Source organism: Astatotilapia calliptera, chromosome 7, assembly GCF_964374335.1.
Source record: "Astatotilapia calliptera chromosome 7, fAstCal68.1, whole genome shotgun sequence".
In the NCBI taxonomy this organism is placed as follows: Eukaryota; Metazoa; Chordata; class Actinopteri; order Cichliformes; family Cichlidae; genus Astatotilapia; species Astatotilapia calliptera.
Genome location: NC_137428.1, coordinates 40,418,483 through 40,437,611, shown reverse-complemented (window position 1 = coordinate 40,437,611; position 19,129 = coordinate 40,418,483). Strand labels below are relative to the sequence as shown.

The window sequence follows — 19,129 nt, the reverse complement described above, 5'->3', positions numbered from 1 at the left end:
AGTCCCCTTGAGACTTTGATTTTATTTATTTTCTGCTGTGTTTTATATGCATCTATTTTTTAAAGTGAGTGTAAACACAAAACAATATTTAAATTGCATATGCTGGAATATGCAGAAAATAGGTTTAAATGTTAAACAAATTTCTTCAAGGCAAAGACTGTTGCATATAATTTAGTTTTTGCTTGATGCAATGTGCATTAAGTTAAAAGATTACAACTAATAAAGCAAGTTTTAAAAAGAGACTTTTTTCATTTGATTCAATTTTAGATGATGGGTGAATGTGGTGTGTTGTATAAAGCACTTTGAGTACTCCAGGAGAGTAGAAAAGCACTATATAAGAATCAGTCCATTTACCAATCAGTCCAAAGGGGAGAAAATGCACAGCCCCCCAGTCTAAAATTCAGATGAGGTTCAAATGACACTTAAGGTGCCACTCAAGTTTTAGTGGGTGGTGCTTTGGTGTTCTTCTGTTGCTGCATGAACAGAAAGGTCCACAGATCCAGCACAGAGACAGACAAAGAGAGAACAGACAGAATACAAATTGAGGACAAAGACTCATCTGCTCCCTGTAAACCTTAGAAGTGCTCTGATCTCTTTTCCTTGAATCTCTGCTTCCACAGGTGAGTAGTTGGAGAGTTTGTCTGTTTTTTAGTTGTCGTAACTCCAGGTCGTCACTCCTGTGGAATGAAGTAAAAAGTTACAGTTAGTTAAACAATGCTGGTTTAAATTGTACCAGTCAGAGAACTGATCAATACTTATGAGATCTTTTGGAATTATAGTACTTTTTGTTTTATTGTTAACAATGAAATGATCATGTTTGCAAATCAGTTGCAATTTGGTAAAATATGTTTATTCATAACACAGGCTCATATAACTTTTAAAAAGTTATGAATTTTGCATGGTGTATTGCATCTACATGTCCAATGTCTCGTTTCCTCACTGGATTTTGTGCAAAGTGGATCTCTATAAACACTTAATAAACACTTAGTAAACAAAATTAACTATAATTTTATTATTAATACTCACAAATATTGAATTGCTAAAAAAAAAAAAAGGTCATATTTTGTATTTAATGTTACTGATCCAAAGTGTGCACGCCAATAGGACACAGTTAAAATCCAACAGCCTAATATCAAAAAATACAGATATCAAAACCAGCAGTGGGGTCCACCAAGCTCCAGCGTGGCCCACAGGTGAGCTCTGCTGAATGTGAAGGCCACAACATGTCACCTGTCACACTCATCAAACTGTTAAATGAGTCAGTTGACCTGTGGAAGAAGAGCTCTCTCTCATTCAGGACGACTTTGCACTGAGCTGCTGTGACTCATTGCTTTAGGCAATAAGTCCATGAAATGTGAGCTGATGTTTCATCTGCTGATGCAGTAGTGAAGCAGTGCTGGGTGTGTGCGCTGGTACTCTCTGGTCCTGTTCCACCCTCCTGCTTCCTGATGGAGCAGCTGTGTGGAGTGACACAGCTGACTCCACTTAACAGTGAACACTCAGATCAAGAACACAATGATCAATAATTCAGGCCAAGAATTAAACTTCATTCTCTTAAAGCATCAGGCTGCTCATTTTTTCAGCTTTGTGTGGTTGAGAGATGTCATGATATCAGAATTTACTACAGCTGTTGTGGCAAAAAAATCACTTCAATGATATTTCTTCATTGAAAATCCATATTTAGGGTCCCCATTTCAGTCAAATTAATGAACTTTGAGTTTGTTTTGTCACTTTTTATGTAAATTACTTATGATCAAAAGATAGGTTTGGGCAGAGAGAGAGTCTGTAACTATAATTGTGTCAGAGGATGCAAAAAGAACACATATCAGTATGATTCAATTCAATTCAATTTTATTTATATAGCGCCAAATCACAACAACAGTTGCCTCAAGGCGCTTTATATTGTACAGTAGATCGCACAATAATAGATACAGAGAAAGACCCAACAATCATATGACCCCCTATGAGCAAGAACTTTGGCGACAGTGGGAAGGAAAAACTCCCTTTTAACAGAAAGAAACCTCCGGCAGAACCAGGCTCAGGGAGGGGCGACCATCTGCTGCGACCGGTTGGGGTGAGAGAAGGAAGACAGGTGTTACGACCCGTCTAGGGCCAGGCCATAACATGAGCGAGGCACTCGCTTCCCTCCCCAAGACCCAAGCAGTCACACGCAACAAATCCGTTAAATGTGAAGTGATTTATTTACAAGGTGAATAAAGAGAACCAAAACGGGAGTGTCAACACTTCAGGGTGAGCCAAGGCCAAAACAATAAACAAAACAAACCTACACAAATCCCGCACCCCTGACCTTACCAAAACAAAGTCAAAAATAAAGACAGAGTCTGACCTCCTTAACTAACTCAAAACAGGAGAAAACGGGTGATCAAAAGAAATGGCAGCTCACCCCTACCCACTCCACTTCCACAACTTTCGCACGTATACTGCAGCCAGCGGCTACCACAGGACTACTGCTGGGTGATGAGGAGAAATGCGAGGACCTCTCCCGCTGTAGCACTCCAGCCTCCTTTTAATGGGCGGGTCCTCCAGCTGGATCCAATCACGCCGGGGCAGTAAGTCCACGCACCAATCGGAACAGGGACCTGGCACAGCTAAATTAACATAGACAAAAACACAGCACCTGCACAAACAAACACACGGACATACAAGTTCGTAACACCCCCTTCCATAAGAATTAAACAATCCTTCTAGTGTTTAATCCTAGACTACAAAATTGCTCTCGACAGGGCGTCCGCGATGACATTTTCCGTCCCTTTCTTATGCCTGATCTGCAGGTTGAAGTCTTGCAAGAGAAGGGACCACCGCATAAGTCTCTGATTTGAGTTTTGCATCTGGGAGAGAAATACCAATGGGTTATGGTCAGTGAACACTTGAACAGGGATAGAGCTGGATCCGATATACACCTCGAAATGCTGTAGGGCTAACAACAAGGCAAGGGCTTCCTTTTCAATGGTACTGTAGTTCATCTGATGTTTGTTGAATTTTTTTGAAAAGTAACAAATTGGGCGATCCACGCCGCAATGGTCTTCCTGCATAAGGACAGCTCCTGCACCAACCGCACTAGCGTCAACCTCGAGCTTGAAAGGGGACATGAAATTCGGGGCCGTAAGAACAGGGGAACTGCACAGTAATGCTTTCGCAGACTCGAAAGCAGTCTGACAAACAGGCGTCCACACAAAAGGCTTCTTCGGACTGATCAAATCGGTGAGAGGAACGACGACAGTGGCAAAGTTCTTACAAAACCCTCTATAATAACCACACATTCCCAGAAATCGGCGCAGCGCCCTTCTCGTTTGTGGGACTGGAAACTCAACGATCGCCTGTATTTTCGCGGTCACCGGCAGTATCTGTCCCTGACCCACCTGTTTTCCCAGATATGTGATGGTGGCTCTGCCAAATTCACATTTGGCTAGGTTCAACGTAAGCGAGGCCTCCTGAAAACGGCTGAAAACAAGAGAGAGTGTTTGTAAGTGGTCAGACCAGGTGGATGAGTAAATGACAACATCGTCCAGGTAGGCATCGCAGTTATTCACGCCCGCCAGTACTTTGGCCATAAGGCGCTGGAAAGTAGCGGGTGCATTACGCAACCCAAACGGCATAACCGTGTACTGGAGAAAATGATCCGGTGTAACAAAAGCAGATATTTCAGAGGCTCGGGGAGTTAAAGGTACTTGCCAGTAACCTTTTAACAAATCAAGTTTGGTTACAAACGATGCCGATCCCACTCTATCAATACAATCCTCCATTCTAGGAAGAGGAAATGAATCAGGTTTGGTAACAGCGTTAACCTTCCTGTAATCATTACAAAACCGAGGAGTGTTGTCGGATTTTGGTACTAGCACACACGGCGAACTCCATGCGCTGGCGCTTGGAAAGGCTAAACCGTGTTCTAAGAGATAGTCAACTTCCTTCTGCATTATCGCCCTTTTCACTGGGTTCACTCGGTAAGCATGTTGCTTAATCGGTTTATGTCCTTCCACATCAATATCGTGGCACAGGACCGCAGTTTGACGAGGGTGATCAGAAAAAAGTGATAAGTTCTTTTCTATCAGATCAGTGATGTCAGCTCGAGCGGGTCCAGACAGGTGGACTAAATATGTGTCTAAATCATTTAAGATCTCCGAATTTTTCAACCGGCCGCTACCCAGCGCTTCACTTTTCTGGAGTAGCCCGTCATCAGAGGGTTCATAGGGAGAAATAGTACTAGCGGCGCACACTGGAGACGGCGCACCCGAAGGACTCCTCGAGTGAAACGATTTTAACAGATTAATATGACAAACCCTAGACTTTCTCCGGCGGTCTGGGGTCTGGATCACATAGTTGTTGTCACTGAGTTTTTGTTCCACCACATATGGGCCAGCGAACTGAGCTGATAAGCTGGACCCTACCACAGGCAACAACACCAACACTTTCTCTCCCGGCTGAAAACTTCTGCAAACAGCCTTTTTATCATAGCGAGTTTTCATTTTAGCTTGCGTATGTGACAGATTCTCTCGAGCTAACTGACATGCAAGGTGAAGCTTTTCCCGAAGTCCGCTAACATAATCCAGAACATTATGCTGAGTTTCAGAAGTTTCTGACAACCACTTCTCCTTCAGAAGGCGGAGGGGACCGCGGACCACGTGTCCAAACACCAGATCCATCGGACTGAATCCCAAGGATTCCTGAGTGACTTCTCTGACTGCAAACAACAATAACGGCAGACCCTCATCCCATTCTCTATCCGACTCTGCGCAGAACTTGCGCAGCATAGCTTTGAGGGTTTGATGGAATCTCTCCAGAGCACCTTGACTTTCTGGGTGGTATGGACTGGATTTTACATGTTTTATGTGCAACTCCTCCACAACCTGTGCAAACACTTTTGAAGTAAAATTCGTTCCTTGGTCTGTTTGAACAACCTTTGGAAGCCCGAAAGTAGAGAAAAACTTAAGTAGTGCCTTTATCACCGGTTTTGCTTTCAGCGTGCGTAGTGGAATTGCCTCTGGGTACCTTGTTGCTGAACACATTATTGTAAGTATGTATTGGTGTCCGGATTTGGTTTTTGGCAGGGGACCCACACAATCCAATATTACTTTTTCAAACGGCTCACCTATTACTGGAATAGGATGTAACGGAGCAGGTGGAATAGGTCTGTTAGGTTTCCCCACCATCTGACATGTGGTACAGGTACGGCAATATGCCACCACATCAGCTTTCAACCCTGGCCAAAAGAAGTTGCGCAACACCCGATGATATGTTTTGTTCACCCCAAGATGTCCAGCCATGCTGGCATCATGCGCTAAGCTAAGCACCTGCCCTCGATGTGGCTTCGGCACCACCACCTGCGTAGCACCAGGCAAACCACACCGGTCAGAGGACCACCTCCTCATAAGAACTCCATCTTGCAAAAAATAAGAAGTGGGTGATTCACTTCCTGCACTCTTAGCTGCAGATAGAAAACAGGGAGCCAGTGATGAGTCATTCTGCTGAGCGGTTATCAATGCATTCCTATTCAATTTCTCATCCAGCTCTGGCATCAGTTTCATCACATCGCTCTTTGTTCTGTCACTCTCACGGCTGGGAGATATTCTCCCGTCTGGCGTCGCCATAAACGTGTCAGCAACATCCATAACGTCATCAAATTTGCGTGACTGCGCACGAGTGATTGCACAAACAGGAAACACATTTAACAAAGGGGCGGCAACCTCAGTGACAGAAGAAATAGGCGTTTCCACCACTTCAGGCGGTGGGAAAACTGTCCCACCAGCCAAGTCATTTCCTAAAATAAACGAAACCCCTTTAATCGGCAACTGGGAACTCACCGCAACTTTGACATGCCCCGTTTTCACGGGCGAATGTAAATGGACTTTGTGTAACGGAGCCCGAAGAACGCTCATCTTAATTCCCCAAACCAATACATCCGAATCACAAGCAGTTTTATCTGACAATGGTAGTACACTATCCAACATAAACGACTGATGCGCACCTGTGTCCCGAAGAATAGTAACAGGCACTTTGTCCCCCTCTTCTCCCGTCATAGAAACAAAGCCTTTCGTGATGAACGGTTTAAAACGTGGCTCTATTTCTGCATCCACATGGTGCAAATCACGGGTGAGAGTGGAATGCGATTTAGGCAAAGGGACAACTTTGATGAGACCTACGCCCGCTGGATTTCTAGAGCCTTTGCGCTGCTCTTTCCTCCGGAGCGCAGGACAGGCAGCGATTAGATGTCCGGGTCCGCGACAATAAAAACAGTCGCGATTAACACCATCCTCCTGTCTATCTTTCAGTCCTATCTTTGGTGACTTTATCTTCCTTTCCTGTCCCACCCTAATATTCTGTGAGACAGCGGCTGAAAATATAGTTTTGTGGGTGAGAGTAAACTCATCAGCCATCACTGCCGCTTTAGCAAGTGAGGTCACCTTTTGCTCATTCAGATAAATAACTACTTGGTCCGGCAAACATTTTTTGAATTCCTCTAACAAAAGAAGCTCTTTCAGCCCCTCGAGATCCTTTACTTTACTGGCCTGCAACCATCGTTCAAACAGGTGACTTTTTTCACGGGCAAACTCCACAAATGTCTGATTGGCGGTTTTTTCACACTTCCTAAATTTTTGACGGTAGGCTTCTGGGACGAGCTCATATGCCTGCAACACAGTCTTCTTCATGACGTCATAATCCAGGCTATCTTCAATTGATAAACTGGTACACACCTCCTGGGCTTTGCCAACCAATTTGCATTGTAACAGCAGCGGCCAAAATTCCTTCGGCCAACTTAACGCGGCCGCTATACGCTCAAAAGCGTTAAAATAGGAATCCACTTCGGCCTCACGAAACGGGGGAACCAGTTTAACGTGTTTGGTGATGTCAAAACCTGTCGGGACCGCGGTGGACGTACTAGGATGACTAGAGGCAGATGTGGAGGGCTTTCGCTCCAGCTCCAAAGCTCTGACACGGAGGTGCATTGCTTGTACCTCAAGCTCTTTAGCACGGGCTTCCACCTCCCTAATACGGAGGGTCAAACGGAGATCTTCCGTAGACCGCCCCGCCAGGGGTTCCCCGGCCGTACCAGACTCAGCTGCTACAGGCTTCGCCCCAGCAGCATCAGGGTCCGCCTCGGCTGTGTCAGAGCCCGCCTCAGCCGCATCAGAGTCCGCCTCGGCTGGTAGCACGTTAACAAGCCCTTTGGCATCCGACCCCGGCTCAGCCTCCGGAGCCACCTTCACACCCCCGCCATCAGGCTGCTCTACAGCTGCCTTCGGGGCAGGAAGGATGCCTCGCTCCACCAGCTCTGCACACAAAGCGTCCCTAACCTCCGCTTTGCGGGCACCATAGGACACTTGAATATCATAACAACTAGCAATGATAAGCAAATCCGCCTTCCTGCACTTCACAATTCTATCCCACGAAGGCGAAGTAACAAAATCATCCAAAGAAAACTCCATAATTCCACACACCTACCACCCCCACACCCAAGAAAACCGCCAACAGACCAAACACACGCAAAAACCCACAGAAAAAGGCAGAGGACGAGCCCCCAATTCATGTTACGACCCGTCTAGGGCCAGGCCATAACATGAGCGAGGCACTCGCTTCCCTCCCCAAGACCCAAGCAGTCACACGCAACAAATCCGTTAAATGTGAAGTGATTTATTTACAAGGTGAATAAAGAGAACCAAAACGGGAGTGTCAACACTTCAGGGTGAGCCAAGGCCAAAACAATAAACAAAACAAACCTACACAAATCCCGCACCCCTGACCTTACCAAAACAAAGTCAAAAATAAAGACAGAGTCTGACCTCCTTAACTAACTCAAAACAGGAGAAAACGGGTGATCAAAAGAAATGGCAGCTCACCCCTACCCACTCCACTTCCACAACTTTCGCACGTATACTGCAGCCAGCGGCTACCACAGGACTACTGCTGGGTGATGAGGAGAAATGCGAGGACCTCTCCCGCTGTAGCACTCCAGCCTCCTTTTAATGGGCGGGTCCTCCAGCTGGATCCAATCACGCCGGGGCAGTAAGTCCACGCACCAATCGGAACAGGGACCTGGCACAGCTAAATTAACATAGACAAAAACACAGCACCTGCACAAACAAACACACGGACATACAAGTTCGTAACACAGGATAAATGCTGTGGAAGAGAGACAGAGGTTAAGAACAGATATGATTCAATGCAGAGAGGTCTATTAACACATAGTGAGCGAGAAAGGTGACTGGAAAGGAAAAACTCAATGCATCATGGGAATCCCCGGCAGCCTACGTCTATTGCAGCATAACTAAGGGAGGATTCAGGGTCACCTGATCCAGCCCAAACTATACAGGGAGTGCAGAATTTTTAGGCAAATGAGTATTTTGTCCACATCATCCTCTTCATGCATGTTGTCTTACTCCAAGCTGTATAGGCTCGAAAGCCTACTACCAATTAAGCATATTAGATGATGTGCATCTCTGTAATGAGAAGGGGTGTGGTCTAATGACATCAACACCCTATATCAGGTGTGCATAATTATTAGGCAACGTCCTTTCCTTTGGCAAAATGGGTCAAAAGAAGGACTTGACAGGCTCAGAAATAGTGAGATATCTTGCAGAGGGATGCAGCAGTCTCAAAATTGCAAAGCTTCTGAAGCGTGATCATTGAACAATCAAGCGTTTCATTCAAAATAGTCAACAGGGTCGCAAGAAGCGTGTGGAAAAACCAAGGCGCAAAATAACTGCCCATGAACTGAGAAAAGTCAAGCGTGCAGCTGCCAAGATGCCACTTGCCACCAGTTTGGCCATATTTCAGAGCTGCAACATCACTGGAGTGCCCAAAAGCACAAGGTGTGCAATACTCAGAGACATGGCCAAGGTAAGAAAGGCTGAAAGACGACCACCACTGAACAAGACACACAAGCTGAAACATCAAGACTGGGCCAAGAAATATCTCAAGACTGGTTTTTCTAAGGTTTTATGGACTGATGAAATGAGAGTGAGTCTTGATGGGCCAGATGGATGGGCCCGTGGCTGGATTGGTAAAGGGCAGAGAGCTCCAGTCCGACTCAGACGCCAGCAAGGTGGAGGTGGAGTACTGGTTTGGGCTGGTATCATCAAAGATGAGCTTGTGGGGCCTTTTCGGGTTGAGGATGGAGTCAAGCTCAACTCCCAGTCCTACTGCCAGTTTCTGGAAGACACCTTCTTCAAGCAGTGGTACAGGAAGAAGTCTGCATCCTTCAAGAAAAACATGATTTTCATGCAGGACAATGCTCCATCACACGCGTCCAAGTACTCCACAGCGTGGCTGGCAAGAAAGGGTATAAAAGAAGAAAAACTAATGACATGGCCTCCTTGTTCACCTGATCTGAACCCCATTGAGAACCTGTGGTCCATCATCAAATGTGAGATTTACAAGGAGGGAAAACAGTACACCTCTCTGAACAGTGTCTGGGAGGCTGTGGTTGCTGCTGCACGCAATGTTGATGGTGAACAGATCAAAACACTGACAGAATCCATGGATGGCAGGCTTTTGAGTGTCCTTGCAAAGAAAGGTGGCTATATTGGTCACTGATTTGTTTTTGTTTTGTTTTTGAATGTCAGAAATGTATATTTGTGAATGTGGAGATGTTATATTGGTTTCACTGGTAAAAATAAATAATTGAAATGGGTATATATTTGTTTTTTGTTAAGTTGCCTAATAATTGTGCACAGTAATAGTCACCTGCACACACAGATATCCCCCTAAAATAGCTAAAACTAAAAACAAACTAAAAACTACTTCCACAAACATTCAGCTTTGATATTAATGAGTTTTTTGGGTTCATTGAGAACATGGTTGTTGTTCAATAATAAAATTATTCCTCAAAAATACAACTTGCCTAATAATTCTGCACTCCCTGTATGCTCTAGCAAAAAGGAAAGTTTTAAGCCTAATCTTAAAAGTAGAGATAGTGTCTGAAGGAAACGGTTTCCAGGGCCTACTCCGTGGATCGGCTTCCTCCGAGGCGTGGACGTCTATCAGCAGAGAATGTCCCTTAGTCTGTAACACAGTCAAATATATTCTCAAGTAATATTCAAGCATGCCATTCAGCGTGTTAGTACGAGCTCGGGAGCAGCTTGGGAGAACAAGAAAACAGAGACTGCTTTAGATTGTCTTCCCAAAGTGACTCAACTTTATTCACAAGTACAACAGTTTATATAGAGGGTAAAATTCATGAGACAGCAGATTTATCAGTTTAAACCAGTACAGACCAAGATAAGGCAGCGTCTTCCTGCCCTTGGGTGAAGAAGCATCCTTTGTGTAGTGTATCAGTTCAGCTACAATTGTGATTATCTCAGCGACATATTTTCAAGGCACAAAACGAAGAGTTCTTTCATTAGTGAAATCTGAAACAAACCATTTGGCCTTCAACAGGCGTCTAAAAGATTAAGAAACTAATGTAGCTGAGGGAGTGATCTCTGTGGTATTTCAACCTTGTACCAGCCTGTGATTCTCACACATCAATTCTTGGGTCAAAGAGAAAAACACTGAAACAAAGGGGCCTTATTGAATGACAGAGTTTTCCTGCATAATGTCACTATAAAACAATATCCAGTAAATGCTCCCATGGTACTAAAATACCTAACAGTGTCTGTCTCCTGAATCCAAACCAGAAGTTGGTTCCACAGAAGAGGGGCCTGAAAACTGAAGGCTCTGCCTCCCATTCTACTTTTAAATACTCTAGGAACAACAAGTAGGCCTGCAGAGCGAGAGTGAAGTGCTCTAATAGGGTGATATGGTACTACAAGGTCATTAACATAAGATGAGGCCTGATTATTTAAGACCTTGTATGTGAGGAGCAGGATTTTGAATTCAATTCTGGATTTAACAGGAAGCCAATGAAGGGAAGCCAAAACAGGAGAAATATGCTCTCTCTTTCTAGTCCCTGTCAGGACTCTTGCTGCAGCATTTTGCTTTAACTGAAGGCTTTTCAGTGAGTTTTTTGGACATCCTGATAATAAATATTATAGTAGTCCAGTCTGGAAGTAATAAATGCATGAACTAGTTTTTCAGCATCACTAAGAGACAGGATATTTCTAACTTTAGAGATGTTGTGCACATGGAAAAAAGCAGTCCTACATATTTGTTTAGTATGTGCATTGAAGGACATATCCTGGTCAAAAATGACTCCAAGGTTCCTCACAGCATTACTGGAGGCCAAGGTAATGCCATCCAGAGTAAGAATCTGGTTAGATACCATATTTCTAAGATTTTCAGGGCCGAGTACAATAACCTCAGTTTGATGTGTTATTAGCTTTAATAACACATCATTTTTAAGTGTCTGTGTTTATTAGTGGTATATCTAGTGTACAAAGGTGAACAGCAGCCAGCAGTTCACCTCATGAACTTTTCATGAGGTGAACTTTCATTCAGTCCTGACACACAGAAAAAACTGATCATGTGACACTAAACCAATTTTTTAAAAATCAGATCAGATCCCAGTGAAGCTCCGCCTCTCAGTGTGGATAAACACTGAGTATCATCAGAGAGACGCCTGCCTGGACATGGATCCACTGCTGCTGCTGGTGGTGCTGCTGTGGAGCTCAGGTAGGACTGGCCTACACATCTGCATCACCCAAACGCACAGTTCATATCAAAGGAATTTGTATTCACTTCAGAGCCCCTTATTCAGCAGCATCACATGGGTTCATGTTCAGTAATATGTCAGATAAAGTGTGTTTATCAGAATGAAAAAATTGTAGCACACACTGCTGTCTCATGCTAAGCAGTCAACCTCATTCAGGAAAGGGAAGAGGCTTCCTGCTCGCACTGTATACAGCTGGAATGCAGTTTGCTCTGTCCACAGCTGAGTGTGACTGATATTTCTTGTCTAACTTTCTCCTCAGGAGTCCAGGCTGAAGAAAAACATGACTCAACAGGTAATCATCCTAAAAAGAAGTAAACAGCCACAGAAGCAAAATAAGCAGGGCAGTTTGACTTCATCCTTTTGAAAATTAAATTCACGTCTGTACTGATGATTTTCTGCCATCTATTCAGAGTTTGCCAGGCTGGTGAGAGGAGCCAGTCGCTGTGCAGGAACACTTGAGATAAAACATCTGGGAGAGTGGAGACCCATAGACATGTCTGACTGGACATTAAAGACATCAGCTATATTCTGCGAACATCTGGACTGTGGCTCTGCTGTTTCTGTAGAAGAGAGAAAAGAGTCTGCAGGCAGATCTGTGTGGATGATCAATTCTGACTGTGCTCAGTCTGGAGCTGCTCTGGGAGAGTGTGTAATATCAGGATCCTCCTCCTCTATAGTGGATTTCACTTGCTCAGGTGAGTCAATGATTGGTAGTAATGTACCTGATTTACACACACACACTAGATAGACTAGCAGCAGACTGCCCAGAAGCCATGAAGAACAGAGCTTCAGAGTTCCTCTGAGCTAACTACCAGCCAGCCCAGGAGAACTCCTCTTTTAGCTTAATGAAACTTGTTGGTTAGCTTCATAAAAAGACACCAAAGAACACCTGGACACAAATCTGAGACACAAATTCTGTCCAACCAGAGTTCATCAGTATCTCCACACACAGACAACCTCCTTCACTCTGGGCACTTCCTTAATGTAGTGATCCAGTTAGATTTTTTTTAGATTTAGATTAAGATTTTTGGGAGTTTGTTCTCAAATTATTTATTTTGAATTATTAATCTTTTCATAGAAATGCAAAAGATGGAAATTGTTGAAATTATTGCTGAGAAGGAAGGAACATAATAGAGACATCTGCAGGTCGTAATGATGTGGCGTCATTTTGAACATCTTCAAAAATCAGTGAGAGCTGCTCCAGTGTTAAATGTAAATGTCATCACATTCCCACCATCATAGCTACTGTATACTGCCCCCCCAAACCTAACCCTGTCTTCCTCAGTGACTTTGCTAATCTACTAACCCATCTTTCATCTCTCTCCCCAAATGTGATCTTGGTGGGAGATTTCAATATTCACATGGACAATAATGACCTTCTGCTCACCAGAGACCTTTCTTCCTGTTTGGAAGGCTCTGAATTTAAACAATTTATTGACTTTCCCACTCACTCTAAAGGCCACACCCTGGACTTGGTCTGCTGTTCTGGTCTTACTCCCTCGAATCTTTCTGCTACTGAAATCCCCATAAATGACCACTTCCTCCTTTCATTTAACCTCACTCTCTGCTGCTCTTCTACCAAGCCAACCCGTCTCATCTCGTTCCGCAACATCAAGAACATTGATATGGACATTCTCACTACCAGTTTGGACAATGTTCAGATTCCGGACTTCTATTCTACTCCTGATGATTTGTTGTTATCTTATAATAATTGTCTACGCACTGTCCTTGATTCAAATCTGCATATTGACTGTGAATCCACTGTTTGTTAATTTTATCATGTGCTTTTGTTTTATTGTTCTTATCTTGCCATTGTTTTACTATGTGTCTTCTTATTGTAAAGTGTCCTTGGGTGACTTGAAAGGCGCTCGTAAATAAAATTTATTATTATTATTATTATGCTAAAAAGTGTCCAGTGTGTGATGTTATAAAGATGTGTTCTGTCCTGGATCCGCTTTGTGGGAATGTGCAAAATCAGGTTATTCATCCAATGTCCTGAAAGTAACCTGCTCAGGTAAGAACAACACATTCTCTGAGCTGATCATTGTTGTATTGAACATTCAATTAGAAGTAAGAGTAATTATACAAACATAACTTTAATTTTTAAGCCAATAGGAAACTTGAGTAAAAATATCAAGGCATGAGTTTAATTTATCTCCTTTGAATGTAACTAACAATTTATCAACCACATAGGATTCCCAATGTTAAAGAGCTGATATTAACAACTGGTTCTACTAATACTAATACTGATGATAGTAATAATAGTGACAATACCCCTCTATGGATTGCCACATTACCATTGTTGAATGGTAGGGGTGTCCCAGTGATATATTCCTGGGCTTTTGATAGAGTCTCCAAAGACAGATTGGTCCTGATTGAGGTGTCAGATAAAGAGTGATTCACAAAAGCCCTGTGGAGAACTGGATCAGGTCAAGGGACAGGTCTACTTTTATATTAAATTCACTTGTTGGCCTGTGTAAAGCACTCTCTGGTCTGTTTTTTCACATGTTCATGTCTCTGAAAGCAGACTGATAAAATGACTCATGGTGAATTTGATAATATGTGAGCTGATAGCAAATTCCTCAAAAACCGGTCTGAGATTTTGTTCTGTCCTCTGCTGAGCTCCAATCAATGTTTTGCCTTAAATATGTGGTTTTTTTCTTCTTTGGTTTCCTACTCAGGACTCCAGGCTGAAGAAAAACACAATGCTACAGGTAAAAGGATGAAATCAGAGAGAATAAAGAATGAAAGTTCAATTAATCTGTTCAGAAGTAAATTCACTTCTTTACTGATGACTCTCTGCTTTCTGTTCAGAGCCGGATGATGTCAGGTTGGTGGGAGGAGCTAATCTCTGTGCAGGTACGGTGGAGGTGAAACACCTCGGAGAGTGGAGACCAGTGGAAGAATCTGACTGGACACTGAAGGCAGCAGCTGTTGTGTGTGAACATCTGGATTGTGGCTCTGCTGTTTCAGTAGAACAGAGACAGAAGTCACTGACATTGGTGTGGCAGCTCAAACCTGATTGTGTTCAGTCTGGATCTGCTCTTAGGGATTGTGTCTCTTCAAGTTTGTCTTTTTTTGTCCTAGATCTCACCTGTTCAGGTAAGCCAATCAGGCAAAAATATTTATGACATCATGTATGGCACAGTAACAGCTTGCACACAGCAGCTAAAGTGAGTTGTACCCTTGTCTCCAGACTATGCTTCCATTTACAGAAGGTATGTCAGTGAGATTTGCGATATCCTCAAAGTATTCCTAAGTGCCAACTCCTCACTCTTTAGATTGTATACAGAAAAGTGGCATGCTCTCCTTAGATGGACCCAACTCTCCAGGATCTTTTTCAGCCTGACCAAAATTTTTGTTCCTTTAACCACACCTAGGTTTTTGATTCTTTAGTCACTAAATCTACCCTTAGCTTGCCCCAGTGATTCTCCCAGCTCCCCTTGGGCACCAAAGCTAACCAATCAATAGGACTCCTTCTTCCGTTCACTTTACATCTGATTATCACAGTCTTTTCAGGAGTGACTGCTGCATCTGTCACTGAAGACCTTACAACCATAGATAATCTGCCTCAGCAATGGAAGTGAATTGGCCTACTTTTCCATCCTGTCTCTCTAAAATCATTAGAACATTTTTTTAAATAGAAGATTTTTATATAGGTTGTATGTGTAGAGCAATAATTGTTGAGTATCAGAAGAGCACAACAAAGAACTGCAGCTGTTTTGCCATCATTTGTAAAACATCAGAAATCAGTGAGAGCCTGTCCACTGTATAAAATGTAAATGTGATACTAACATGTCTCCTGTTAGAAAGATGAGTTCTGTTGTTAATGATGAAGTCATGTTACAGTTGTGCTGAGTTTGAATCAGTGAATAGTTGTTTGCTGCCATCTTTTTCTTGTGTGTCTGCTGTCTCTGATCTCTCTGTTTGATCTTCTCTGACGTCTCCAGACTCTGTCAGGCTGCTGAATGGTTCCAGTCTGTGTTCAGGCAGACTGGAGGTGAAGTCTAACCAGAGCTGGTCCTCAGTGTGTGAAGCTGACTTTGACCAGCAGGATGCAGAGGTGGTCTGTAGGGAGCTCGGCTGTGGGCCTCCTTCGGTCCTCCAGGGGGCGCTCTATGGAGAAGTGGAGGCTCCAGTGTGGAGCAAAGAGTTCCAGTGTGGAGGCCATGAGTCTGCTCTCCTGGACTGTAGAAGCTCAGGCTCAGCTAGAAACAGCTGCTCACCTGGCAAAGCTGTTGGACTCACCTGCTCAGGTAGAAGAGGAGCTGCAGCTTTGATGTGGTTCAAACTCACTTTATTCTTTTACTGATGACTCTCTGCTTTCTGTTAGAGTCTGTCAGGTTGATGGGAGGAGTCAGTCCCTGTGCAGGTATACTGGAAGTGAAACTGGGAGATTGGAAACCAGTCTTTGTCCCCAACTGGAGCCTGAAGGAGGCAGCTGTTATCTGTGAACATCTGGGCTGTGGTTCTGCTGTTTCTTTGAGAATGATAACAAAGTCCTTAGCCAGACTTCCAACAAGGATCAAACCTGAGTGTGTCCAGTCTTTCTGTGCTGTAAGGGAGTGTGTAACATCAGTTTATTCTCTCAACATCCTCGATTTCACCTGCTCAGGTAGGTCATCTATAACATCCAGTGTTCCCTCTGTCACACTGACAGTTAGTGGTTATTTTTGGTAAAACCCTTGATAGACTTTACCTGGCAGGACACACCTGGGAAAGCTGTGTACTCACTGTTTTTAACCCATTATTTGAATACAGGATGGATGTGACCTCACCTCAGAGCAGACACTCCACAAAGGTTAAAGATGAGTTTATTGCATCAAAACGACCCAGAATGCTTCATGGTAAACTTGAGTAATTTTTACAGGGATTATGTTCAGTCCCTTACACAGGATTACTTTGCAAGGATTTACAGATAAGTCGTTAATCCATATATTCTTTCATCTAATTTCGATTTGGGGTAAAAACCTGAAGATAAATTCAGTCGTGCTCCTAAGGCTGAAGAGAAAACTTTCCATACCTGTGATGTAAATTGATGGCCACATTCAAAGACTATATTCATTAGGATGCCATGAATGATACCAAGAAAAACATGTCACCCCCCCTACCTGGGTGATATGTAAATCTTGTCACATGCCACAGTGTATCAGAGAAGTAAATGGACATGTTCTGTTTATTTTCTCTATGTTCATGTTTCCTGATTTATTGTGTTAGTCATCTGTCTCCATGCATTGCGTTTAGTTCTACTTCTTGTGTGTTATTAGTCAGATTTGGTTGTAGCTGTGTTCTGACCTGTCTCTTATCATCATCATCACTCCTGTGTATTTAAGTCCTTAGTTTTCTCCTTTTCTGTCTTGTCATCATCGATTTGTGTGTTTCTGGTTCAGTTCAGTCATTCAGTCAGTCTCTATCCTGTTCTGTTCATCCTGTCTCCACAATAAAGACCATCCTTCACCAGCTTGCGAGTGAAGGTCCTCTCTTCCTTCTCTCCACACACCACGATTTGACACTTTGTGGTGATGCCACTTCCCGTCTTCAAGGAAAGCTGGGATCTGGAGTTCTCACCTACTCTTCTTTTCTGCAGGCAGTTGTCTGTCTTGATAGGAAGAGAAACCAATGTTTCAAATGTTTCTGTGTCATCACTTGATGCTACCTCATTCTTCACTTGATCATCTAAACTGTGCAAAACAAACCTCATGATGTGTTTTCAGCACAATCATCAGTGCTCCACTGGCCTTGTCTCAAACTTAGCAACCTATCAGAAGTGTCATCGGGGATAAGGGAATGATCAAACACTAGGGGACGATTCTTCCTCAAAGTTAGAATAATTACACTCCTTATTCAGTAATTGGGTTTGGTGACCGGATGACAATGTAGTAGAAACCTTTGACTCTTCCCTAACTCACCAGAGTGGGCTTCCAGATGTGGAAGGTTGAACTAGGTATACGGGTGGTGAATCAGATGCCAAAGCTGGAGGGCAGGGAGACACTGTCTGAAGTGGACAGATTGTTCTGATGAGTTTGAGATTTTCAAAAGACTCATAATTTTCTTACTTTCCATATGAATTTCATAAGGATGTCAATCAATTAAAGTAAGAATAAAGTGTTTGGGTGTTAAATATATAACTGTAACTCTAACTTAAACACAAGTTGGGTTCTGTTCTAATAGTTGTTTTGCTGAGTATTTTTGAGTCTTCGTTTGACAATGAAGCCCTCAGTATGTGATGAAGTCAGTCTGATCTATGCACTATCACGTCTCCTCAGGCCAGCAGGAGGCAGAGCTCGAGCAGACGGGAAAACACTGAGCTGGTTTACTCCATTCTCAGTGTTTGTGTACATGAAGGAGAGATGGCTGAAGTGAAAGGAACTAAAGGAGCAGAAAAGGACCTCATCTTACATCCACATGAATTTCCCATCATAGACAGCTTAAGATCAGCTCAGTCAAACTCAGTTTTCTACCAAAGACACAAATCTGTAAACATACCTGACTAACACATTCATTACAAATGAGACCATTAGTATGTGAATCAAAGAATTGTCACTTAAAAATTTATATACAAAAGTGTCATGTATAAGTTGATTTTGTAAGTTGAGCTAAAAATAATGCACAGCTGAAGTAACCGTGGAACGTGGATCATTTATACAGCCATGACTGTCATCATGTTTATAAGTGCTTTGGCTGATTTTAGTAGCTTACAAACACAAAGGAAGCATTAACTTCTATAACAGCTTTACGTTTAACTTTTACAGTTTTATTGCACTTTTTGCAATTTATGTAATTACTATGCCCTTAATGCATGCATATTATGAAAATTTGGGCTATAACAGTTGTATTGATGTATAGCAACTTGAAATGCTCCCAAAAATGGCACTACAGCATGTAAAAATATAATATAAGCTCTGGCGGACTTGGGGTAGGTCTTAAAGGGTTAAACTAGAGATAATTTTACTTCTGTAAAGTCTGCATTTTGTCATATTTGATACATAAATATAATACAATCTGTCTTTTGATGTATTTTCTTTATAATGTGTGTGTTTTTTATAATCATCCATAATTATGTTGATATGCATATCAGATATTTTTCAGTGAAATATTAGTCCTCCAGAAGGGGGTGCTGCTCTTGTGGCGACCTGCAGCAGGTGTTTACTGGCGTTTTCTTTTTGTTTTTAACTTTGTTTTAATTCTATTCCTAACTGTGGTTTTAACTTTTTATGAGGTTTTTGCCGAGATGGAGATCTTCTACACCTTATTTTTATTGTTGTTGGCGATATTCACCTGGAGTCAATCACTCTTTTTTTTTTCTTTTTTTCCCAAACTTTATTTGAAATTATAAAGCAAACAGTCAGTCATTCCAGTTCAGTTTGTACAGTAGACATACAAGGCAAATAAGAGTAACAATATACAGTACAATGAAATAAGAAGGATAAATAAATAAAGGGGAAAAAAGGGGGGATTGTGACAGACTTCATAACAACTTTGTACTTGAAAGTGGTGACAGCTCATATGTGTCTATTTTGTGTG

At 42.8% G+C, this 19,129-nt stretch overlaps 1 protein-coding gene across 1 annotated transcript; it reads left to right on the top strand.

Annotated features, from left to right (window-relative positions):
• Positions 1-461: 461 nt before the first annotated feature.
• LOC113026175 (scavenger receptor cysteine-rich type 1 protein M130-like) lies at positions 462-18,622 on the top strand. Its single transcript, XM_080303666.1, has 7 exons — positions 462-620; positions 11,449-11,565; positions 11,865-11,897; positions 12,016-12,300; positions 15,556-15,861; positions 15,939-16,220; positions 17,872-18,622. Exons 2-7 carry the CDS (start codon positions 11,523-11,525, stop codon positions 17,910-17,912), a joined length of 990 nt encoding a protein of 329 aa, XP_080159792.1. The 5' UTR covers positions 462-620; positions 11,449-11,522; the 3' UTR covers positions 17,913-18,622.
• Positions 18,623-19,129: the final 507 nt, after the last annotated feature.

What these genes read in the sequence shown, in the direction of transcription:
- LOC113026175 (XM_080303666.1), top strand. Translation starts at nt 11,523, where the DNA reads ATGGATCCACTGCTGCTGCTGGTGGTGCTGCTGTGGAGCTCAG. An exon ending in GGTGCTGCTGTGGAGCTCAG is followed by an intron (nt 11,566 to 11,864) that starts GTAGGACTGGCC and finishes CTTTCTCCTCAG; the next exon opens with GAGTCCAGGCTGAAGAAAAA. An exon ending in AGAAAAACATGACTCAACAG is followed by an intron (nt 11,898 to 12,015) that starts GTAATCATCCTA and finishes CCATCTATTCAG; the next exon opens with AGTTTGCCAGGCTGGTGAGA.